The 26,373-nt window shown below is 45.3% G+C and overlaps 1 protein-coding gene across 2 annotated transcripts; it reads right to left on the reverse strand.

Annotated features, from left to right (window-relative positions):
• Positions 1-273: 273 nt before the first annotated feature.
• LOC120920188 (alpha-1-antiproteinase F-like) lies at positions 274-16,665 on the reverse strand. 2 transcript variants are annotated; one of them, XM_040332121.1, is made up of 6 exons: positions 16,563-16,665; positions 9,657-10,411; positions 6,753-7,014; positions 3,411-3,479; positions 3,146-3,224; positions 274-521 (listed from the first exon to the last, which is right to left on the reverse strand). In XM_040332121.1, the coding sequence occupies exons 2-6, from the start codon at positions 10,405-10,407 to the stop codon at positions 333-335; spliced, it is 1,350 nt and encodes a 449-aa protein (XP_040188055.1). In that variant the 5' UTR covers positions 10,408-10,411; positions 16,563-16,665; the 3' UTR covers positions 274-332. The 2 variants fall into 2 exon arrangements, with proteins under 2 accessions (XP_040188055.1, XP_040188054.1); XM_040332120.1 differs by lacking the exon at positions 3,146-3,224 and having other exon boundaries at positions 3,332-3,479.
• Between the last annotated feature and the right edge of the window lie 9,708 nt (positions 16,666-26,373).

Genomic DNA, 26,373 nt, shown 5'->3' on the forward strand with positions numbered 1-26,373 from the left:
GGGATTTTTCAGCGGATGGATTCTATGGTGTGTACGGGGCCTAAGACAAATCTATGCGTAACTCATTTTAAGAATCAGGCGCATCGATACGACGCCTCAAACTCATAGTTACGACGGCGTATCTGGAGATACGCCGGCGTAACTCCTACGAGAATCTGGGCCTAAGTGTTCAGGTTTCACTTGAAAGGTGGCAACCCTAGAACCCAACCATCCACACGGCTATAATGCGAAAGTAAAGAGCGCCCACAAAATACCGCACATAAAGGAGTGAAGTTGCGTTAAGCCAAAGAATAATCTTTATTGAAGGTACAGCGGGGACAAGATCAGGGAATTTATTTTGCTGGGTCTACAACTTTAGCCATGAAGAGAATACTTCTGGTTTCGTGGTTATAAATAGAAAGTAAGAAGGGACGATTCAGAGTAATCTGCAGAGGAAGTCTCATTGGAACGGCCTCCAGTACCGTGGCCCCAGCAGCCTCCGTCCCCTTCTCATCTACGTTGATCTTCGCTTTGTGAACCGCCTGCAGAGGAGAAGCAAGACCAGATTAACATCTGTTTATATGGCGATTATCTCCTTTTTTTGCAAAGTTTATTTCTCAGAAAAAATAAATAAAAAAAAACAATACATCTCTGCCACACTTGCAACAATTCCCCAATGTGTTCTCCCTTTTAAAATGTTGCAAGTACAGAAGAATACTTGTTGATCTGCCAGAAATCCAGTGAGCTCAGCTCACAACTAGACATGTGCAATTCGGCATTCCTGGTGGTCCTGGGAGGGCATCATAAACTATCAGCACAGACTCCCGTCAGGAGAGCAGCTGATTGGCTCTCCTCTACTCGCGTCTGTCAACGGCTCTTCCTGGTTACATCGTGATCAGCCGTGATTGGACACGGGCTGATCACGTGGTAAAGAGTCTCCGTCTGAGACACTTTACCTAGATCGGAGTTGCGGTGGGTCAGACTGACACACCGCACCACCGATCGCCGCGATGCATGCCCCCGGGGGTGCGCAGCGGCTTGTTATCCTGCCAACATCATATGACGTCTGGTCAGGATAACAGAACCACTTTGCCAACGTCTTCTTGGGTCCCCGCTGGTGCTCCTGGCCCCTCCCTCATGTTGAGTGCCCCCAGAGCAAGCAGCTTACAATGGGGGCACCCAAGCAGGTGGGCTAGGGTGTGTCTATTCAGACACAGAGCCACAGCCCGGCCTGCTCCCTCTCTCTCCTCATTGGCTCACTGGCTGTAATTGGTCAATGAGGAAGGGAAGTCCCCAGAGAGCCGATGCTCTTGTGCAAATCGCTGGATCGAGATGGGGCTCAGGTAAGTATCCGTGGGGCTGCTGCACAGAGAAGGTTTTTTATATCTTCACGCATAGAATGTTGACATTTATGCAATTTAGTTCAAGACAATATTAAAGGAACACTAAAGGCAAACTTTTTTTTTTTTTAAATAACAAACATGTTATACTTACCTCCACTGTGCAGCTTGTTTTGCACAGAGTGGCCCCGAACCCGGTCTTCTGGGGTCCCTCGGCGGCTGTCTCGGCTCCTCCTCGCAAAAGATTTCCACCTTCATGCGAGTGAGTGAGCATGGTGGAAAGCTTTTGCTCCCGTGCTCCCGTGATACAGCGGCGGGCATAGCCGCCGACTGTATCACTCGGCCCCGCCCCCCCCGGCGCGCCGCGTCATCCGCTGTGATTGACAGCAGCGCCAGCCAATGGCTTCGCTGCTATCAATCCGTCCAGCCTAGCCAATCAACGGCCAAGCTGGGAACCGAAGAGGATCACGTGGACGCGCGCGGGACTTTCGAGGGGTCAGGTAAGTAAAACGGGGGTTCGGGGGTGGGGGGGCGTTAGCGTCGGATGTTTTTTCACCTTAATGCATATGATGCATTAAGGTGAAAAAACTTTTACCTTTACAACCCCTTTAAGGCACATAAAAATAAAAGGTCGCTGGCATTATAGGTTTGTAATACTAAGGTGTATTCTACGAGGGAGAGGAAGTTGCCTCCAACCCGGGCACAGTACAGCACCCATCGGGGTGTCCGGGTGGGCAGGCAACTCTCATGCCTCCGCCATACCCAGAGGAACTGGATGAACGGCATGAATCGCATACCTTCCACATTGTTACTGTTGTATCACTTCACATATAGTTCTATCTATAATTGTTAAATATACCTATTCTGCATTACCTGACAACTACTGTTGTTGATATGTTTGTATACTGTGGGGCAGATCCACAAAGAAAGTACGCCGGCGTAATTTCAAATTTCCCGCGCCGTATCTTTGTTTTGAATCCTCAAAACAAGATACGACGGCATCTGGGTTAAATCCGACAGGCGTACGTCTTCGTACGCCTTCGGATCTTAGATGCAATTTTTCGGCGTCCGCTGGGTGGCGTTCCCGTCGTATTCCGCGTCGAGTATGCAAATTAGCTATTTCCGACGATCCACGAACGTACGAGCGGCCGTCGCATTCCTTTACGTCGTTTCTAGTCGGCTTTTTCCGGTGTATAGTTAAAGCTGCTATCTGGTGGCGTACGCAATGTTAAGTATGGCCGTCGTTCCCGCGTCGAATTTTAAATTTTTTATTTCGTTTGCGTAACTTGTCCGTGAATAGGGCTGGACGTAATTTACGTCCACGTCAAAACCAATGACGTCCTTGCGACGTCATTTAGAGCAATGCACGGCAGGAAATTTAGAGACGGCGCATGCGCCGTTCGTTCGGCGCGGGGACGCGCTTCATTTAAATGAAACACGCCCCCTACTCGCCGCATTTGAATTCCGCGGCGTTACGCCACGAGAGATACACCACGCCGCCGTAACTTACGGCGCAAATTCTTTCTGGATTCAAAGATTAGAAAAGTAAGTTACAGCGGCGTAGCGTATCTCACATACGCTGCGCCCATGCAAATGTACGAGAATCTGCCCCTGTATGTATATGTATGTCAACTTGTCTTCTTTCATTTATTGTAATGAAAATTTTTCAATAAAAATCTATTGCTTAAAAAATAAAAGGTCACTTTATAAATGCTCAGATTACGATTCCAATAATTGGAAAACACATCTTGGTTTTTCGATGATCTACCTCTTCGTCCTCACCCTAAATTTATATCCAGAAAACTATAAATATGGAAAACATTCACCTTTGAAACTTTCAGGTCCGTCGCCCCAGTGATTCCAGAAAGATCCGCGCTGTCTGAAAACACATCAACTATTCCGAATTTAGTCCGACCATCGCTCTTATCTTGGTTTTTCGATGATCTACCTCTTCGTCCTCACCCTAAATTTATATCCAGAAAACTATAAATATGGAAAACATAACTATTCACCTTTGAAACTTTCAGGTCCGGCGCCCCAGTGATTCCAGAAAGATCCGCGCTGTCTGAAAACACATCAACTATTCCGAATTTAGGCAGAAGTTCTTTTAGGTCGAAGGAACCAGAAATGTCAAACTTGGGGATGCTCAAATCTACAAGGCTGTTGGAAGGTAGAAGAAACAGGGAGGGGGTTAGCAGGGAATACAATTTATTACATGGACAACGCGAGAATACGTGCAAATGAAAAAATATATAAAATAACAGTGGCCCGGATTCAGAGAGCAATTGCGCCTGCGTAACCATAGTTACGCAGCGCAATTGCTTGCTTGCGCCGGCGTTACGAATGCTCCTGATTCAGGAACATCGTAACGCCGACTGCAGCCTAAAATCTGCGTGGCATAAGGCTCTTATGCCACGCAGATTTTTGGCTGCATTCTTGCGATGACCGCTAGGGGGCGCTCCCATTGTGCTCAGTGTATAGTATGCAAATTGCATACTAACACCGATTCACAATGTAGCGCGAGCCCTGCGTACGCAAGTTACGTCGTATCCGTACGGCGTCTTTAGCGTAAGGCTGCCCCTTCTAATAGTAGGGGCAGCCAATGCTAAAGAATACCCGCCGTTCCCGCGTCGCGAAATTTGAATTTCACGTTGTTTGCGTAAGTGATTCGTGAATGGCGCTGGACGCCATTCACGTTCACTTTGAAGTAAATGACGTCCTTGCGACGTCATTTACCGCAATGCACGTCGGGAAAGTTTCCCGACGGAGCATGCGCACTACGTTCGGCGCGGGAACGCGCCTTATTTAAATGATCCACGCCCCCTATGGGATCATTTAAATTGCGCGCTCTTACGCCGGGCATTTTTCATGAGCGCCCACGCAATTTACGGAGCTACTGCTCCGTGAATCAAGCGTATCGCAGGAAATTTGCAGAGGCGCAGTGTTAAAACGGTACACTGCGCCTTCGTAAGAAATGGGCAAGTCGTACCTGAATCTGGGCCAGTATTATTATGTTTTTTTCCTGGCTGAGCAATGCCCATCAGCTTGCAGTTATAGAGTCACTATTAGGTAGGTAGTAGATGAACAATTAATCAGAATAGGGTCCTAAGGAGCTGGGTATGAGGAACAAGTAGCCCAGAAAGAGTGTTGTGAGGAACCAAAAAAAAATACAAAATGCTGTAAAAAGAAAATTAGAAAAAAATAAAAACATATTTTTTTTATATATACATACATAAAGTGCCTGTTGCTAGGCAGATCGTCCTAATCTGCCACTTCCTGATCCGCGGTCCGTCTTCTTTCTTCTCCTCCTCGGCTGCCTCCTGTGGAATGGGGGAGCGGTGTCTCAGGAGACATCACCCATTCAGGTTGCGCCGCGTGGCTCGCGCATGCGCAGTAGGGAATCGGGCGGTGAAGCCGCAATAAGCTCAATTGGGTGGATTCAGGTACGACTTGCGCCCTCTTACGGAGGCGCAGCGTACCGTTTTAACGCTGCGCCTCCGTAAATTACGTGCGCTACGCTTCATTCATGAAGCAGTAGCTACGTAATTTGCGTTGGCGCTCCTTAAAAATGCCCGGCGTAAGGGCGCGTAATTTAAATGATCCCGTAGGGGGCATGGATCATTTAAATTAGGCGCGTTCCCGTGCCGAACGTAGTGCGCATGCTCCGCCGGGAAACTTTCCAGACGTGCATTGCGGCAAATGACGTCGCAAGGACGTCATTTGCTTCAACGTGAACGTAAATGGCGTCCAGCGCCATTCACTTACGCAAACGACCTAATTTTCAAACATCGCGACGCGGGAACGACGGGTATACTTAGCATTGGCTGCCCCTGCTAATAGCAGGAGCAGCCTTACGCGGAACCCGACGAACGTAAACGACGTAAAATGCGTACGCAGGGCGCGAGTAGGGTTGTGAATCGGCGTGAGTATGCAATTTGCATACTCTACGCTGACCACTACGGGAACGCCACCTAGCGGCCATCGTAAGAATGCAGCCTACGATACGACGACATAAGAGCCTTATGCCAGTCATATCTTAGGCTGCAGTCGGCGTAACGAGCTTTCTGAATACAGAAAAGTCGTTACGCCGGCGCAACTAAGCAATTGCGCTGCGTAACTATGGTTACGCAGACGCAATTGCTTACTGAATCCACCCCAATATTTTTTTGTGTGTGTGTGGGGAGGGGGGGGGGGTAAACCAATGCAAAGCCCCCATGGGAGACAGTCAGCAATGCAGCAGGGATCAGAGGCCTCCTTACCTTAGGAAGGAGGCAGATCAGGCAGGCATGGATCTGGGCTGCAGATCCTCACTCCAGGGCCATTGCTTCTCCATTCCGAACAGGAAGTGGGTCCTGACTGAGACCTGATTGGCTATGAGTCCTAAGACTCCCCGGCCAATCAGGTCTCAGGAATTGCTTCCTGATTGGCCGGGAGGAGAATCAGGAAGATAATATCAAATATTCATTCTCTATTGTCACATAAGTGGATGGGCTTGGGGCGCATTGCCAAGCCCACCCTTTTTTAAGCTGATTGGAGCCTTAGGCTGTAATCATGTGCTTAAAAAAAATAAAAATTGAAATCCATGCGTCCGGTGCCCCGCATGTAGATTAGGGGGCCAGACGCATTGATGGGGGGCCCATATGCCCCTATGGACGGGCCGCCACTGGAAGTTACCTTGATTGCACATGGTTGTGGGGGAGCCCCATAGACTTGCATGCAACATGCTGTTTACTTTTTACCACGGCATGTGTGCACCCCTGAGTAGCTGCATGTCAGTGTTCAGGTTAGCGGTGAGGGAGCAGTAAAACCAGGACTCAACCACCTGGTTTTACCGCTTCCTGACCAACTTGTGTGAGCAAACCCATACAGCTAAAAAGATCATTGGTGTTCTGCAGCTGGCTCTGCTAAGTGGTGTGGGCCTTGGAACTATGCAGGAACCATTAGATAGGAGATCTATCAGCCACAAATCAACAAACCCCTAGCAACTTCTGGACAGGGGCAGACTTATAACTCATGGGGCCCCCGGGGAATAGAAGATTATGGGGCCCCTGGACTTACAGATGGCCACCACGTCAGGAGGCAGTGCTGAGGCAGGGCAGCTAAAATCTCGGGATTTTCCCATCAAAAGCATGTCAGTTTTGGACATATCAGGGACAGATGAAAAAAAAACACAGATTTTTACATACTGTCCCTGGTTTTACTGAGCCTGGCAACCCTTATGGGGCCCCCTAGTGGCATGGGGCGCTCGGGCAGTGCCCAAGTGACTCAATGGTCAGTCCGCCCCTGCTTCTGGAGGAACCCTAAGGTTCCATGGAACCCTGGTTGAGAATGGTTGTTCCAGTCCTTCTGATTGAAAACAGGAAATTGTTTTTTCATATGAAATATAGAGAGAAAGATGTCTATTGAACAATGTCAAGAAAAAGGTGCTCTTACTCTTCACTGTTGGACCTTTTAAATTTCTTCACTAGACCCTTCCAGTTAGCTTCCACTTCTTCCAGTTTGCCTTCATTGGGGAGGATGAACAACGCGGAGGCATTCCCTTTGTAGGGGAGGGCTACGATGGTGGCATCATCCGAGGACGCAACTTTGTAATAGCCAGTCCTAGACAGGAAAGGTACCTTCACAGTCTTGTCCTTATTCACATGAAAATCTCCTTCTTGGGTAAATTGACCATCAAAAGGGTTTTCCCATTGCCCTATCAATGAATGAATCATAAGATAAATATATATTTGGGGGGAAAAAAGAAAATTAGTTATTCCATTTTTTTAAGAGCACTTGTCATGGCAGAAAACCCATACACTGAAAAGGAGGCTTTTGTAGCTTTATTGGACATTTCGAAGAGTGATGTTTCCTTCCATTTACCATCTGGTGTTGTCCATTGCCAATAGGGTAGAACGTAATTGGAAATGTAAAATGTAAAATGTTGTCACTGGAACATAAGGTGAGGGTAAATCTTCTAATGGGGACATATGCTCCGGTGACAACTAACTAAAGGGGAAGATTTTTTTTTTTTTTTAACTAAAGGGATTTACACCAATTTCCACTCTATCCAAAACTAAAAAAACTGTTGTGTTTAGATATACTTGTCTAAGAATCATCACAACCGCATTAAGATGGTATGGGACCAAATTCAACAGCTTAAATAGGAATCTTCAGTGGGCCCCAGCTCCTCTGTGAATGAGACCTAAGGGTTCATCTCTGAAGGCGGAGCTACTTCCAAGCCAATAATGATGCACAGTTGGGCACCAGCTTCTGTGTGAACGAGGCCTAAGGGTCCTCCTCTTGAAGGTGGAGCTACTTCTGGGCCAATAATGATTTACAGGTGGGCCCCAGCTCCTCTGTGAATGAGGCCTAAGGGTCTATCTCCTGAAGGTGGGGCTACATTTGGGCTAATAATGATGCACAGGTGGGCCCCAGCTCCTCTGTGAATGAGGCCTAAGGGTTCATTTCTGAAGGTGGAGCTACTTCTAAGCCAATAATGATGCACAGTTAGGGACCAGCTTCTGTGTGAATGAGGCCTAAGGGTCTATCCCTGAAGGTGGAGCTACTTCTGGACCAATATTGATGCACAGGTGGGTTCCACCTTGGATTCTTCAACATAAGCAGTCCCATAAATAACAGAAATGTATAAACTTCTGTCTCTATCTTCTTGTTAATATTGAGCCCAGGCCTGGTCAGTAAGCTCTTGCAAAGGAGTTAATTGTATTTTAGGTGTTAAACAAGAGGAAAAAAGGCTCCAAGAGCAGAATATCCTCTACATTATGAAATGGGCCACATTGGAGGGTCTGACACAAAGCAGAAGTCAGGACAACACTAGATGGAAGCCCTGGATGTTTACATCCTGACATATGCCATATACACTCCCTAAAGCTGATCTTATACCACATTCATAAGTTCCACATATTCAGTGTTGTCCGCCGACCTCTTTCTAAATCACCAAATCAAACTTAAAGCGGGAGTTCCCCCATTTGTAAAAAAAAAAAAAATTCTCCCCTTAGCTTCCTGCTCGTTCGGTCTAGGGGAATCGGCTATTTGTATTAAAATATGAGCAGTACTTACCCGTTTTCGAGCTGCATCTTCTTCCGTCGCTTCCGGGTATGGGTCTTCGGGAGCGGGCGTTCCTTCTTGATTGACAGCCTTCCGAGAGGCTTCCGACGGTCGCATCCATCGCGTCACTCGTAGCCGAAAGAAGCCGAACGTCGGTGCGGCTCTATACTGCGCCTGCGCACCGACGTTCGGCTTCTTTCGGAAAATCGTGACGCGATGGATGCGACCGTCGGAAGCCTCTCGGAAGCCTGTCAATCAAGAAGGAACGCCCATTCCCGAAGCCCATACCCGGAAGCGACGGAGAGGATGCATCTCGTAAACGGGTAAGTACTGCACATATTTTAAAATAAATAGCCGATTCCCCTAGTAAAAACGAGCAGGAATCTAAGGGGGAAAAGTGCCCTCTAAGGGTGAACCCCCGCTTTAATAAAACACCTGTGGGGATAAAAGGTAAGATAATATCCTTACTCTTCCCCAGTTTCTGCCTAGAGGTTGACGTCATCATGCTTCCGGCAAGATCCAAGGGATTGCTGAATAGCCCAATCCCATGAGAAGATGATCCTGCAATGTGCTGCTGTGTCTTCTCTTGAGATTGGGAGTTCTCAACACTCCACTAAATCTTATTGGTAGTATGATGACATCCAGGGCCGTTTGAAGGAATTTGGGGGCCCCAAGCAAAATGGAGGGGCCCCAAGCACCCCCCCCCCCGCATGCAAAGCCTACGTTAATGCTACACTATTTTTTTTTCTATTTTGTACCTCCCGTTCTTCCCTGTAGGCTGCCACTGTAGCGTGGCCGAGCTCCTCTTCCCCCTGCCTCTTCCCCAGTCCCCTATCAGATAGTGCCGGGTACCGCACGTGGTACAGGAGATTCCATTTCCTGTCTTCCCGGCTGGACTGAAAGGAAGTGAGCACTCAGTGTGCACTTCCTGTCAGTCCGACCGGGAACAGGAAACTGAATCTCCTGTACCACGCGCGGTACCCGGTCAGACTGACAGGAATCCAGGTGAAAGGAAGAGGAGCTCGGCCACGCTACAGCCTGGGAAGGGGAGGTTGGGGGCCCCAGGCCAGCTCGGGGCCCCAAGCAATTGTTTGTTTTGCCTGTCCTGTAGCAACGGGCCTAATGAGATCACCCCTCTGCACCATGGAAGCTGGGGGAACAGTGAGTATATTACATATCTTTTTTCCCCAACAGGTGTCTTTTTTAATTGTGGCATTTTAGCAATGGAGAGGGGCTTGCTGGGAATGCAAGGTTTTAATTTTCTCATTTAACTTAGTCTTAAAGACTTACCTCTAAAATAAATAAAGTTGACCAGAACAAAGGCTGCATCCGTGTCCACGCTGCTCAGCACATCAACAATCTTGCCGTTTGTTTCCTTTTCAACGTAGCTGTTGATTTGTTTCTTGGCCTCTTCAGAATTAGAAAAGTCTACATTGAAGGCTTCGGATTCGTAGATGTTCTTGGCATTTTCGAGAAAGGCGTCAAGGAATTTCCATTTCTGACTTAAGAAAAGGCCGTTCCCACTGTCAAGCTGAAACTCACTGTCCTCATCGTTGAACACTTCCAGCAGATGGTGGAAGCCATCATGAATGTCTTTCTTGGGAGTCTCAGAGGTGTTGAAGCCAATGCCTTTTAAGATCTGGTCATGGGTTTCGCCATTGGCACCAAGGGATAGAAAAGCCAATGCTACAGATATGCTTACTGGGGACAGGACAATGTTTTCTGATGGATGGTCTGCTGCTACCTGCCTATAGAGGTCAAATGCAAAATTGGAATTGCTAATTGCTAATTTGTGGCAGGCCAATGTTTCATTGCCACGGTGATGGTGCCTATGGTGATGGCCATGGTGGTGGCGGCCATGGTGACGGCCATGGTGGCGGTGACCATGGTGGCGGTGACCATGGTGATGATGGTGATGGTCACCTTTGTTCTCATGGTCGTCTTTGTCTCCAGATTTCTTTCCTTCACCCTCGTGGTGGTCAGCAAAGACCATCGAGTAAAGAAGAGCCACACTCAAACCCAGGAACAGTAGGACCCTCATTTTCCTTAAGAGAGAATAAAAAAAAAAATCCAATGATAATATTAAACAACAGCTCACAGGTTTGTACATTCAATTTATATTTTATACATTGCTCTAAATCAGGGATCTCCAAACTACGGCCCTCCAGCTGTTGCGAAACTACACGTCCCATGAGGCATTGTAAAACTCTGACATTCATAGACATGACTAGGCATAATGGGAATTGTAGTTCCTGAACAACTGGAGGGCCGTAGTTTGGAGACCCCTGCTCTAAATCATTCACTTCTTGTGGCTGTAAATTGTAGCTTGAGCATTTGAGCTCTGTAAAAGAACAGGTATTTTGGAATAGAAGGTAAGAACTACCAACACGTAAAATAAGAGCGAGAGCCCCATCTTCTGGCTGGATGTAGGAAAAGAAAATATATGCAACATTTCACATTTGTCTTACTAATAGGGTTGAGGTTTGGCTTAACAGATACCATGGCCCGGATTCTCAGAGGACTTACGACGGCGTAGCGCCATGTACGCCGTCGTAAGTCCGAATCCGAGCCGTCGTATCTATGCGCCTGATTCTTAGAATCAGTTACCCATAGATTTCTATTACATCCGACTGGCGTAAGTCTCTTACGCCGTCGGAGCCTAACTACATTTTTACGCTGGCCGCTAGGGGCGTGTAAGCTGATTTACGCGTCAAAATATGTAAATTAGCTAGATATGCGAAATTCCCGAACGTACGCGCGGCCGACGCAGAAAAGATACGCTGTTTACGTTAGGCTTTTCCCAGCGTAATGTTGCCCCTGCTATATGAGGCATAACTGCGGCGTACCAATGTTAAATATGGACGTCATTCCCGCGTCGAAATTTGAAAAAGTTACGTCGTTTGCGTAAGTCATCCGTGAATGGGGCTGGACGTCATTTACGTTCACGTCGAAAACAATGATGTCCTTGCGGCGTACTTTGGAGCAATGCGCCGTTCGGGAAAAACGTCAATCACGTCGGGTCACAGTACATTTACATAAAACACGCCCTCCTGATCCAAATTTGAATAAGGCGGGCTTACGCCGGCCGATTTACGCTACGCCGCCGCAACTTACTGAGCAAGTGCTTTGAGAATGCAGCACTTGCCCGTCTAAGTTGCGGAGGCGTAACGTAAAGAGGATACGTTACGCCCGCACAAAGATACGCTGATCTACGAGAATCTGGCCCCATGGGTTCAAGACAAATGTCATAATTCCTCTACAATCGGCTTCAGCACTGATCAATGTATTCTGAGCTCCCACTGTCAGAATACAATAGCACAGAGGGGTAGGCCAGTCCAATCTGCTGTCTTCTTAGCAAACTTTTTTTTATTGCAAGGCTTCCCTTAAAAAAAAGGGGGGGGGGGGGTCCAGGGCATAGTATTTTGTGATTTTTCACTTATTTGGGGAAATCATTTTTACTATTTTCTGTTTATATGGCCTTTATTTTGGGTTAACCAGAAAATAAAAAGGTTAGCTTATATAAGGGGAAAGAATACATTTCCTCCCCAAATATAGGGATTTTTACGTGAGATGTGTTGCTCTTAGTATCGAAGGTAGGCGCACAAAACACAAGGTTTTTAGATATCAAAAATAATTTAATTATATAAATATAAAGTTTCACATTTCATAAAATAAATTAGCAAAGTGAAATATACATGATCACGACCAATTTTACATGATTTATACAAAAAGGAAATCAAGATTATGATTAGAAGAAAAGCAGATGCGATATTGCCAACTAGTTTCGCACTAGATGTGCTTCATCAGGGCTTGCATGATACTTCTGTTCCTTAATTACATGTAGTGGTCTGTGTATGACCACTACATGATCGTTTGGGAGACGATCTGTGAGAAGGGAAGGCTGTGATCCTGTCTCCTGCAAAGCAGAAGCAGGGATCTTTGCCTTTCCACAGTACAAGCACCCCCCCCCCCCCCCACACACACAGTTAGCAAGCACTCCCAGGCAGGGCCGTCTTAATAGCACCATGGGCCCCTGGGCAAAGTAATGCTCTGGGGCCCCTACAATGATGACAGTGCAGGTAAACAGACATCAAATAGGTAGGAGACAGACTGCCTCCCCTGTGTATCTATCACTCTCAGTACCATCATGGGTCCCCCAATTACAGGGCAGCGTGGGCTCAAGGACCAGTTGCTTTGGGGAAAGTGCAGGGGACCCCCCATGCAGCTGGGGCCCCTGGGCAATGCCCAGGTGACGGTGTGCCCTCTCATTAAGACAGCCCTGCGCCCAGGGAACACATTTAACCCTTTGAGCGCCCCTGATATTAACCCAGTCAGTGTCGTTAGTACAGTGACAGTGCATATTTTTAGCACTGATCACTGTATTAGTGTCACTGGTCCCCAAAAATTGTCAAAATGTGTCCGATTTGTCCACCGCAATATCGCAGTCCCGCTATAAGTCAAAACTACCGGCTTTTCAAGCTGAAATAAACCAGATTGCTGCTGTATATAGGCCAAGCTAATTGTTCAAGAAAAAAAAAAAAACACTTTTACAGCCAAATGTGCGATACCAGTGTAAACTATCTCCATCCATCAAAATCTCCATCCAGTTGTCCATCAAAATCATACAATTCAATAACCCCTCCCCAGACCTGTAATTTAAAGGATTTGTGTATTTTTTAATGTAGACCTCGAAAGCCACATGAAAAGGCGTTTTGACAATTCTGACGTGTCCCCCCCTCTGGCGGCGCCCAGCTTCCCACGTTTTGGCAGTAGATTTGCTTATTAGCTTTACATATGGCCAGAACTGAAGTACGAGATTTGTCCTCCAAAGACTTCAAAGGGCTTTACTACAGAGTTCCCAAAATGTGCAAATCCAAACCCAGGCAGATTTACTTATCCCTACTTACTTAAATATATGGGCCAGATTCACGTAGAATCGCGGCGGCGTAACATATCGTGGGCGTGTGCCATTTAAATTAGGCGCGCTCCCGCGCCGGACCTACTGCGCATGCTCCGTTTCGAAATTCCCGCCGTGCTTTTCTCGAAGTGACGTCATTTTTTCGAACGGCGACGTGCGTAGCGTACTTTCGTATTCCCGGACGTCTTACGCAAACGGCGTTGATTTTTAAATTTCGACGCGGGAACGACGGCCATACTTTATACAGCACATACGTGTGCTGTGTAAAGTTAGGGCACCAAAAACGACGACTAACTTTGCGACGGGAAACTAGACTAGCGGCGACGTAGCGAACGCGAAAATCCGTTGTGGATCGCCGTAACTGCTAATTTGCATACCCGACGCTGGAATACGACGCAAACTCCCCCCAGCGGCAACCGCGGTACTGCATCCTAAGATCTAACAGTGTAAAACAATTACACCTGTCGGATCTTAGGGATATCTATGCGTAACTGATTCTATGAATCATTCGCATAGATACTCTGAGAGATACGACGGAGTATCTCGGCTGTGAATCTGGCCCTATATTTTTTTCCCTCCTGACCATTATAAATAAAAATAAAAAAATAGATACAAAACCACAACGTCCTGTAAAGGAAAAATGTAGTTCCGCTACTCTTGCCATAATGTGCCATACGTATGCAGACCTTGCTTGCCCATTTCGGGAGACTCATCGCTCTGTTGGTCCACCGGCAATACAAATACAATACACCAAGGGGCAGATCCGCAAAGGAAGTACGCCGGCGTATCTACTGATACGCCGGCGTACTTTCAAATTTCCCGCGTCGTATCTTTGGTTTGAATCCTCAAACCTCAAAATACCAAGTTAAAGCTGGTATTTCGTCGCGTATAGTTAGACTTGCCATGTTAAGTATGGCCGTCGTTCCCGCGTTTATTTTTTTTTTGTGTAAGTCGTCCGTGAATCGGGATGGACGTAATTCACGTCTATGTTAAAAGCGCAATGCAATGCAATGCAAAGCGCAATGCACGGCGGGAAATTTAGGGACGGCGCATGCGCAGTTCATTCGGCGCGGGGACGCGCTTCATTTAAATGAAACACGCCCCAGAATCGCCGATTTGAATTACGCGCCGTTACGCCGCCAGAGATAGACTACGCCGCCGTGACTTACGGCGCAAATTCTTTCAGGATTCGAACCGAGGACAAGTAAGTCACGGCGGCGTACGCTGCGCCGGGGCAGATCTTTGTGGGTCTGCCCCCAAGAATATAATGAGGTCAGTTAGAAGGGAGCTCAAATGAGTAAAGCAAAAAAAGGTCAATATGGGTGACAGATAGAAGGAGCGGTAGAGGGAAGAGCGCTAGGGAGGCCAGTCCTGGGTTGGTACACCCCAACAAATATGCCAAGTTGCATGTGGCTGGGGATCCGAGGGCCCCATGCCACTAGGGGGCCCCATCAGGGTTGCCAGCCTCAGTAAAACCAGGGACAGTATGTAAAAATCTGTGTTTTTTTTTTTTAAATCTGCAAATGTCCCTTACCGACATCCTTTTTGTCTAAAAATCCCAAGATTATAGCTGCCCCGCCTCTCCAGTACCTTTTCAGTGTGTGTATGTGTATTGTGTGTATGTATACTGTGTATGTATACTGTATGTGTGTGTGTATACTTTGTGGTCCCATAATCTATTGCCTGGAGGCTGGTGAATCGAGCCTCATGAAAAAAAACGACGTTTTTAAAAACGTCATTTAAAATGATAGTGTGTGGGCTCAACATCTTTTTTCGGCTTCTGAAAAACGACAAAATTTTTTTTCAAACATTCTGCATTTTTTTACGTCGTTTTTTAAAATGTCGTTTTTTATGTTGTAAAAAATCACCGTGTGTGGGCAAAAACGACATTTTAAACTCGCGCATGCCCAGAAGCAAGTTATGAGACGGGAGCGCTCGTTCTGGTAAAACTAGCGTTCATAATGGAGTAAGCACATTCATCACGCTGTAACAGATAGAAAAGCGCAAATCGTCTTTTACTAACAAGGAATCAGCTAAAAGCAGCCACAAGGCGAATGGAACTTCCCCTTTAGAGTGCCATCGTACGTGGTGTACGTCTCCGCGCTTTGTTCATCATTTTTCAAAAACGATGGTGTGTGGGCAACATCGTTTTTATTGATGAAGTTGGAAAAACATCGTTTTTTGGACATGCTGAAAAACAACGTTTTTTTTCATGCCGAAAAATTATCGCGTGTACGCGGCATTAGACTGGGAGGCCATTAAAGTTCATGTGTGTGTAAAGGCAGGCGTCCCAATACTTTTGGTAATATAGGGCCAGATCCACAAAAGGGATACGCAGGCGTATCTACTGATACGCCGTCGTATCCCTGTTTCTATCTATGCGGCTGATTCATAGAATCAGGTTACGCATAGATATTCCTAAGATCCGGCAGGTGTAATAGTTTAACACTGTCGGATCTTAGGATGCAGTACCGCGGCCGCCGCTGGGGGCATTTCTCGTCGAAATTCCGCGTCGGGTATGCAAATTAGCACTTACGGAGATCCACAAAGCTTTTTCCCTTCCTTTTTTTTCCCGCAAGTGTTAGTTTGCCGTCGCAAAATTAGGGCTACTTTTACAAAGTGTAAACTTAGTACACCATGTAAAAGTAGACCCTTCTTTCCCGCGTCGTTGTCAAATTTAAAAAAAAATAAATAAATTCCCGCCGCAACTCTTTTTTTTTCTTTTACGCCCGTCGCGATTCTCAAAACTCGGCACAACGTAACTTTGCGCAAAGCACGTCAGGAAAATCGCGTCGGGAGCATGCGCAGTTTGTCCGGCGCGGGAGCGCGCCTAATTTAAATGGGACTCGCCCCATTAGATTGGGCACGCCTTGCGCCGGACGGATTTAAGTTACACCGCTGCAAATTTCTAGGTAAGTGCTTTGTGGATCGGGCACTTAGGTAGAGATTTTGCGGCGGTGTAACTTAAATCCGAATATTTAAGTTGCGCCCGCTATACGTGGATCTGGCCCATGGTGTATATATATATATATATATATATATATATATATATATATATATATATATATATATATATATTTATATATTTACATATATATTTTTTTTCTGCTATATAAATATGTATATACATTTTCACTTAACTATAAATTATAATAATATAATAAATTGTTGTATAGATATACATTTTTATTATAAATAAATATTTTAGAAATTTGCTATATAAATTGTTTGTTTTTGTAGAGGAAAATCAAAAGAATTTGTAAAAAATGTATACTTACACGTTCTGACGTCCCCAGAGATTGCTGAGATCTTTTGGCTGAGCTGACCACTTATATAGGATAATGTATGTCCGGTCCTTACTATTGAGCAAGCCAAGAGCTCTCTAACCATTAACCAGGTCACCTCTCCTCTGTGGGCTGAGCAAATATTGACCACATACAGGTTGTGTCCAAGGATGATGATTTTTGGACTCATCCGGTTCAAACTGAATTCCAGGCAGATCTAAAAGCAACAAATGAATTTGGATTGTAATAAATAACGAGTCATTAAAGCGGAGCTCCACCCTAAAGTGGAACTCCCGCTGATCGGAACCCTCCCCCCCTCCGGTGTCACATTGGACACCTTTCAGGGGGGAGGGGGGTGCAGATAGGTATTTGCACCCACTTCCGGCCACACAGTCTTGGGGCAGACTGCGGGCATGACCTCACCTCCCGTCCCCCCCGTCCCTCCGTTGTGTTCTGAGAACACTTGGCTCCCAGTACACAGCGGGAGCCAATCGGCAGACGTAGCGCGACTCGCGCATGCACCGTAGGGAACCGAGCAGTGAAGCCGGAGCGCTTCACTTTCTGGTTCCTTCACCAAGGATGGCGGGGGGGGGGGGGGCAGCAGAGTGACGAGCGATCGTCACTTAAAGCGGGAGTTCACCCATTTCTAAAAATTTTTTTTTTCTTCCCCTAGATTCCTGCTCGTTCGGTCTAGGGGAATCGGCTATTTGTATTAAAATAGGTGCAGTACTTACCCGTTTTCGAGCTGCATCTTCTTCCGTCGCTTCCGGGTATGGGTCTTCGGGAGCGGGCGTTCCTTCTTGATTGACATTCTTCCGAGAGGCTTCCGAACGGTCGCATCCATCGCGTCACTCGTAGCCGAAAGAAGCCGAACGTCGGTGCGGCTCTATACTGCGCCTGCGCACCGACGTTCGGCTTCTTTCGGAAAATCGTGACGCGATGGATGCGACCGTCGGAAGCCTCTCGGAAACCTGTCAATCAAGAAGGAACGCCCATTCCCGAAGCCCATACCCGGAAGCGACGGAGAGGATGCGTCTCGTAAACGGGTAAGTACTGCACATATTTTTAAATAAATAGCCGATTCCCCTAGTAATAACGAGCAGGAATCTAAGGGGGAAAAGTGCCCTCTAAGGGTGAACCCCCGCTTTAAGTATTTGCTCCCTTTCTGATTTAAAATTGTATTTATTTTTTTGCATATTTGTCACACTGACACTGATAACCCGAGTAAATCCAAAATGCAGTTTTTAAATGATGGTTTCATTTATTAAGGCAAAAAAACTGTCCAAGCCTTGCTGGCTTTATGTGAAAAAGTAATTGCCCCCTAAACCTGATAACTGGTTGGGCTTCTCTTGGCGGCAACAACTGCACTCAAGCGTTTGCGATAACTGCCAATGAGTCTTTCACATCGCTGTGGAGCAAATTTGGCCCCACGCTTCTTTGCAGAATTGTTTTAATTCAGCCACATTGGAGGCTTTTCCAGCATGAACGGTCATGATACAGCATCTCAATTGGATTTAAGTCCGGGCTTTGACTAGGCCACTCCAAAACCTACATTTTGCTTTGTTTGAACCATTTGGAGGTGGACTTGTTTGTTGTGTTTTCGGATCATTGTGCTGCTGCATAACCCAAGCGCACTTGAGCTTGAGGTCAGGAACTGATGGCCGGACATTCTCCTTGAGGATTTTCTGGTAGAGCTCAGAATTCCTGGTTCCATCAATTATGGTAAGTGGTCCAGGTCCTGAAGCTGCAAAGCAGCCCCAGACCATCAGCCAACCACCATCATGTCTTATGGGCTGTACAGACGACCAAACATGTCTGCTGAAACTGGTCGCATGCGTGGAAGCATTTAACTGGCAGGGCCGCCCACGTCGCCGCGTCATCGTCGCGGCGACGGGGCGGACACCCCCCGCGTATTGTTTACGCGCGGATTTCTGTACGATGGTTAGTACAGCCATCGTACAGAAATCCCCGGGCAGACATGTACGGTGAAAATGGTCCGGCGGACCGGTTTCATCGTACATGTTTGCCCTTGTGTACGCGGCCTTAGTGTTGGGATAATGTTCTTGTTATGAAAAGCTGTATTCCTTTTATGCCGGATGTAACGGGACGCAACACCTTCCAAAAATAACATTTTTTGTCTCATCAGTCCAGAGAATATTTGCCTAAAAGTCTTGGCTTAGGAATAATTAAGATGTTTTTTGGTAAATGTGAGATGAGCCTTTGCGTTCTTTTTGGTCAGCAGTGGCTTTGGCCTTGGAACTCTCCCATGGACGCCATTTTTGCCCCGTCTCTTTCTTATTGGTGAACCATGAACACCGATCTTACCTGAGGCAAGTGAGGCGGGCAGTTCTTTAGATGTCATTCTGGGATCTTTTATGACCTCCTGGATGAGTCGTTGTCGTGCTCTTGGAGTCATTTTTGTAGGCCGACTACTCCTGGGAAGGTTCACCACTGTTCCAAGTTATCTCCATTTGCAGATAATGGCTCTCCCCGTGGTTCACCGGAGTTCCAAAGCCTTATGCAGCGTACTAGACATGTGCGTTCCCATTCGTAACAAATGGATTTTCGTACGAATTTGTTAGTTTTCGTACATTCGTATCAATTCGAACATACGATAAGCCGAAAGAACAAAAATACGAAAATTCCGGAATTACGAATAAGCAAAATAACAAACAAGGGAAAATACAAATGTATGATTGGACAATCTTACTAAAATACGAAACACCGAAAAAGCAAAAGAACGAAAATGACATCTATAACGAACGATTTGCATTCCGTATTTTAAATCCTTTGTCTGTTCGTATTTTCATTCGTATGTTCGGATTTTCATTTGTGTGTTTTGTAAATCCGTTTCTTTGTCTGTTCGTAAATTTGTGTACTTGTATCGTTCTTTCGAATGGGCACTGGGCAGTGTAGTTAGTGGGTGATTACTTAATATCTTAGCCAATCAGCTTATCTCTTTTGTGCTGAGTCACATTGGACAGTGTAAAGCCTTGTACACACGATCGGACTTCAAACAAACTTTTCCGTGGATTTTGTCTGGAGTTGGCCGGACTTTTGAAACCGAAAAAGTTTGTCCGATAGAGCGTACACACGGTCGGATTTTTTGGAAAACGCTAATTTTGACGTTTGTTGGCAAAAAGTCCGACCGTGTGTACGGGACTTAAGAGAAAATCTATCTTAATATGAATTAGCCGCGTGTTGCGATGTATTTACGAAAGTACAAAATTACGAATCCATTAAACGAAAATTATTATCTAACAAAATTACGAATTTCAAATCAACGAAAATAAATTAGACAGAATTACGAATCATTCAGTATAAACGAAAATAAAACTGTTACGAAAATACGAACGGGTCCGAATAGGAAAACTTGCGTCTTACGAAATACGAACGGGTCCGAATAGGAAAACTTGAGTCTTACTAAATTACTAATCTTTACGAATCTACGGAACGAGACGAAACAGAACAAAAAAATACGAACATTTTTGAGGCAATTCAATTCGCATTTGTAGTGCTATACAAGTTATTCAGTCATTCATCGCCGCCATTACTAGTAAAAAAAAATGATTAATAAAAATGCCATAAAACTACCCCTATTTTGTAAACGCTATGGCCCGGATTCAGATAGCCTCTATTGATACACCGCGTAAGTGCTTTCTATTTTAGAAAATGTTTACGTCGTTTGCGTAAGTCGTTTGCGAATAGGGCTGTACGTAAGTTACGTTCACGTCTAAAGCAATGACGATTTGCGGCGTAATTTCGAGCATGCGCACTGGGATTTTTTCACGTAAAATACGTCAAATACATGGGGTCACAGTGAATTTTGATAAAACATGCCCACATCATCCACATTTGAATTAGGCGGGCTTACGCCGGACCTCATACGTTACGCCGCCGTAACTAAGGGCGCAAGTTCTTTCTGAATACGGAACTTGCGCTCTAATTTACGGCGCTGTTACGCCGCGCCGAAAGATACTCCAATGTATCTGAATCCGGCCCTATAACTTTTGCGCAAACCAATCAATAAATGCTTATTGTGATTTTTTTTTACCAAAAATATGTAGAGGAATACGTATCGGCCTAAACTGAGGGGAAAAAAAAGTTTTTTATATATTTTTGGGGATATTTATTAAAGCAAAAAGTAAAAAATATTGAATTTCTTTCAAAATTGACGCTCTATTCTTGTTTATACCGCAAAAAATAAAAACCGCAGAGGTGATCAAATACCACCAAAAGAAAGCTCTATTTGTGGGGAAAAAAGGACGCCAATTTTGTTTGGGAGCCATGTCGCACGTTAAAGAGACGCAGTGCTGAATCGCAGAAAGTGGCCCGGTCTTTGGCCAGCCAAATGGTCCGGGGCTGAAGTGGATAATAAAAAATGACAACCTTACAAATTAAGTAACAATATGTATCAATCTGTTTTCGTATTACAATTATTCTCTATTTTGTGTATCAGGGGAAATGGATGGTTGTTTATCTCTTTAGATTCATAATGCTTGCATCGGCATGAGTTTGCAAAAACCTTAAACCTTGACCCAGACACCCGGGCAAATATTAGTGGCACCAAATCCTGTCATCAGCGGAAATAGTTAAAGTAGAACTAAAGGCAAAACTTTTTTTTTTTTCATTTTGAATAGAGTATGGTGGGGTTACAGTGAGGGGGAAAAATATTGGATCCCCGGCTGATTTTGTACATTAGCCCAGTGACAAAGAAATGACCAGTCTATAGTTTTAATGGTCGGTTTATTTTACCAGTGAGAGACAAAAAAACAACAAAAATATCCAGAAATTTTGTATAAATTGATTTGCCTTTTAACCACTTAAGACCCGGACCAAAATGCAGGTAAAGTACCCGGCCGGTTTTTGCGATTCGGCACTGCGTCGATCTAACTGACAATTGCGCGGTCGTGCGACGTGGCTCCCAAACAAAATTCACGTCCTTTTTTCCCCACAAATAGAGCTTTATTTTGGTGGTATTTGATCACCTCTGCGGTTTTTATTTTTTGCGCTATAAACACAAATAGAGCGTCAATTTTGAAAAAAATGCAGTATTTTTTCTTTTTTGCTCAAATAAATATCCCCCAAAAAATCAGAGTTCCCATCAGTATCCCTGTTAACATCATGTTTCCCTATCAGAGTCCCCCCCATATCAGGGTCCCTATAAGATCCCCCCGTATATTAGGTTTCCCTATCCTACTGCCCATCAGTGTTCCACCTCACATCAGGTGTCCTCATTACAGTACCCTCTTAATTCAGTCCCCAGCCACCAGAGTCCTACCCCTCATCAAGGTTCCAATCAGAGTCCCATCCCACATCAGGGCCCCCATCAGAATCTCACTCCGCATCTGGTGTCCTCATTACAGTGCCTCCTTAATTCACAGTCCCAATCAGCGTCCCAATCAGAATCCCACCCCACATCAGAGTCCCTATCAGCGTCCCCCCTTACATCAGGTGTCCCCATCAAATTCCCACCCCACATCAGAGTCCCAATCAGAATCCCACCCCACATCAGGGTCCCTATCAGAGTCCCCACTTACATCAGGTGTCCCCATCAAAGTCCCACCCCACATCAGAGTCCCAATCAGAATCCCACCCCACATCAGGGTGCCTATCAGAGTCCCCCCTTACATCAGGTGTCCCCATCAAAGTCCCACCCCACATCAGAGTCCCAATCAGAATCCCACCCCACATCAGGGTCCCTATCAGAGTCCCCCCTTACATCAGGTGTCCCCATCAAAGTCCCACCCCACATCAGAGTCCCAATCAGAATCCCACCACACATCAGAGTCCCTATCAGAGTCCCCCCTTACATCAGGTGTCCCCCATCAAAGTCCCACCCCACATCAGAGTCCCAATCAGAATCCCACCCCACATCAGGGTCCCTATCAGAGCCCCCCTTACATTAGGTGTCCCCCATCAAAGTCCCACCCCACATCAGGGTCCCTATCAGAGCCCCCCTTACATTAGGTGTCCCATCAGAGTCCCGCCCCACATCACAGTGCCCCCTTAATTTCCACCCCACATCAGGGTCCCTATCAGAGTCCCCCCCACATCAGATGTTCCCATCAGATTCCCATCCCACATCAGGTGTCCTCGTTACAATGGCCCCTTAATTCCCACCCAACATTAAGGTCCACATCAGACTCCCCCCTTACATCAGGGTCCCAATAAGATTTCCACCCCACGTCAGGGTCTCCATTAGAGCCCCCCTTACATCAGGTTCCCCATCAGAGCCCCTCTTACATCAGGGTCTCCATCAGATCCCCTCCTTACATTAGGGCCCCTATGAAGAGGCGGCTCTTTAATTAGGCAAATTAGGCGGTCGCCTAAGGCCTCGCAGGCCTCGCAGTCACAGGGGCCTCCCGGCGCCTAACTTACCCAATACATTACCTCAGTTTTGAGGGACAGGGGACCTTAAGGCTGCTGTGCTCAGGCAGCGTTAAGGGCTCTGACTCAGGATCGGGGGCGCCAGTGTCTCTAACAACCAGTGAATATCGGTGACACCACCCCTTGTGACGTCAATGACCCAGCATGCCCTCAGTCAATGATGTCACAAGGGGGCGGGTTCACCAGGTGAAATCCTTGGGTGGCCCACGCCCCTAAAGAGCAGGATCTGGGGGGCTTCCAGATTCCGATAAGCCCCCCTGCACGCAGACCCCCACAACCACCGGCCAGGGTTGTGGAGAAGAGGCTCTTGTCCTTGAATTATTTTTCCCATTATGGGCGAGAGTGGGGCCCTAAGTCAAGTTTTGTCTAAGGCCTCACAAAGCCTAGAGCCGCCTTTTCTGCAGGAGCAGGAGTAGACTGACAGGATCACCGGGTATTTTTGCATCTTTGACAAATAAATAATAAAGTAAGCAAAAAAAAAAAGCTTAAAAACACTTTTTATTTTAGCGGGCTTTTTTATTTTATTTTTTGCTTCTCCTCCGTCTAGCGCTCTCCTTTAGACATCCACATCACTGCAGTAATATGATGAACATTTGTAAGTCATAAACTAGAATTGATGTCTGTCTGTCACTTTATAACAGTTTAATTCCGCCGCCGGTAACACCTCCGAACTGGCCCTGTACACACAGACTTCCCCCGCCGCTGCCCAACCGTTTCCAATCCCGCGCACTCCACAAACCGCGTCTGGGGGGTCGTATAACCGCAGGTAACGCAGTTTCAGGAGTCTCAGTTGTGCTCCATAAAGTTTTGTTGCTCAGCTGTTTCTGTGTTAATAGGGAGCAGGTGGCACTAATTCCTCCATTATGTTCCAGCAGGTTTCGGTTAAAACGCGTCGCAGAACACAATCTGCTTTCAGGGCCCTGAGAAAAAAAAAAAAGGGGAACCGGCTCCGGAGAACAGAGGCCGCCGAGGGAAAAGAAAAATCAACACTGATCTGTGAAATACCCAAATGCCACATGCGATTCCAAAAGGCAAAGCTCCCAATTTTCCGAGAGCCAATGGTCCAGATTTTCTCCGGATTTGAAGACGACGGTCATCCGAGGAAATAAAGAGGCCGAAGGTAAAAGGGACGCAATAAAAACCTCACAGAGGTTCTTCCTACTGGATCCCCATAAAAAAAATGGCTGTAGATACCGTTTGACTAATGGAGCAATTTTTTATTTTTTTCCACTAAATCTGCAATTGTTGTTTTTTTTTTTGCTAGAAATTAGTATAAACCTTCCAAAAAGTATATATTTTCTGAAAGCAGAGACCATGGAGAATGAAATGGTGGTAGTTGCATTTTTTTTTTCACACAGAAGCAGTTTTTTTTTTTTTTAACCACTTAAGGACAGCCTAACGCCGATATACGTCGGCAGAATGGCACGGCTGGGCACAATCACGTACCTTTACGTGATTGTATGATGCCCAGCTGTGGGTCGCGGGCGCGCGCCCGCGACCCGGTCCGGAGCTCCGTGACCACGGCCGCGGGACCCGTGGACCCGATCGCCGGTCCCCGGAACTGAAGAACGGGGAGAGCTGTGTGTAAACACGGCTTCCCCGTTCTTCACTGTGGCCCCGTCATCGATCGTGTGATCCTTTTTATAGGGAAACACACTAGATGACGTCACACCTACAGCCACACCCCCCTACAGTTAGAAACACATATGAGGTCACACATAACCCCTTCAGCGCCCCCTAGTGGTTAACTCCCAAACTGCAATTGTCATTTTCACAGTAAACAATGCATTTTTAATGCATTTTTTGCTGTGAAAATGACAATGGTCCCAAAAATGTGTCAAAATTGTCAGAAGTGTCCGCCATAATGTCGCAGTCACGAAAAAAAATCGCTGATCGCCGCCATTAGTAGTAAAAAAAATAAAATAATAAAAATGCAATAAAACTATCCCCTATTTTGTAAACGCTATAAATTTTGCGCAAACCAATCGATAAACGCTTATTGCAATTTTTTTTACCAAAAATAGGTAGAATACGTATCGGCCTAAACTGAGGAAAAAAAATGTTTTTTTATATATGTTTTTGGGGGATATTTATTATAGCAAAAAGTAAAAAATATTGATTTTTTTTCAAAATTGTCGCTCTATTTTTGTTTATAGCGCAAAAAATAAAAACCGCAGAGGTGATAAAATACCACCAAAAGAAAGCTCTATTTGTGGGAAAAAAGGACGCCAATTTTGTTTGGGAGCCACGTCGCACGACCGCGCAATTGTCAGTTAAAGCGACGCAGTGCCGAATCGCAAAAAGGGGCCTGGTCCTTTAGCTGCATTTTGGTCCGGGTCTTAAGTGGTTAAATAAATTCTTTATTTTTATCAAAACAGTGATACAGTTAGACAGAGAGACAGCTCATATCTGTTACATCACATCTGTTATAAATCTTGCCCATCTCACGGCTGATGATAATATTATTTTTTTCACACAGAAGCAATTTTTTTTTGTCACACAGAATGGGTACCGCTATTTTTTTTTTTACATCCATATTTTTTTAGGAAAAAAATACATTAATAATGAATTTTAGTGCAAAAAAACACACTATTATACCCCTTTTATTAAAAAAATATAAAATATTGTGTTGCATTCAATAAGTAAATACCAAACAAGTCTTAAAACTGATCAATTCTGAGCAATTTCGAAATTATACCCTTTTTTTTTTAAATATAAAAATTTTGTTGCGTTAAATAAATAAATACCAAACATGTCAAGTCTTAAAATGTTGTCATTTTTTTGCACACGTGTTAATATTTGTTTGCTAGAAATTACTGTAAACCCACCAAAAAGTATATATTTTCTGAAAGCAGCGACCATGGAGAATAAAATGGTGTTAGTTGCATTTTTTTTTTCACACAGAAGCAATTTTTTTTTTTAATAAATTCTTTATTTTCATCAAAACAGTGATACAGTTAGACAGAGAGACAGCTCATATCTGTTACATCACATCTGTTATAAATCTTGCCCATCTCACGGCTGATAATATTATTTTTTTCACACAGAAGCAATTTTTTTTTCACACAGAATGTGCACCGCTATTTTTTTTTGACATCCAGATTTTTTTTAGGAAAAAATACATTAAAATACATTTTAGTGCAAACAAACACAATATTATACCCCTTTTATTAAAAAAATATATACAAATATTGTGTTGTGTTAAATAAATAAATACCAAACAAGTCTAAAAACTGATCAATTCTGAGCAATTTTTAAATTTTTTGCACACGTGTTAAAATTTGCATTTGTTTGCTAGAAATGACTGTAAACCCACCAAAAAGTATATTTTTTTTTCGGAAAGCAGAGACCATGAAGAATAAAATGGTGGTAGTTGCAATTTTGTTTTTTTCACACAGAATTTACACAGTTATTT

This window comes from Rana temporaria, chromosome 13, assembly GCF_905171775.1.
Source record: "Rana temporaria chromosome 13, aRanTem1.1, whole genome shotgun sequence".
Lineage (NCBI taxonomy): Eukaryota > Metazoa > Chordata > Amphibia > Anura > Ranidae > Rana > Rana temporaria.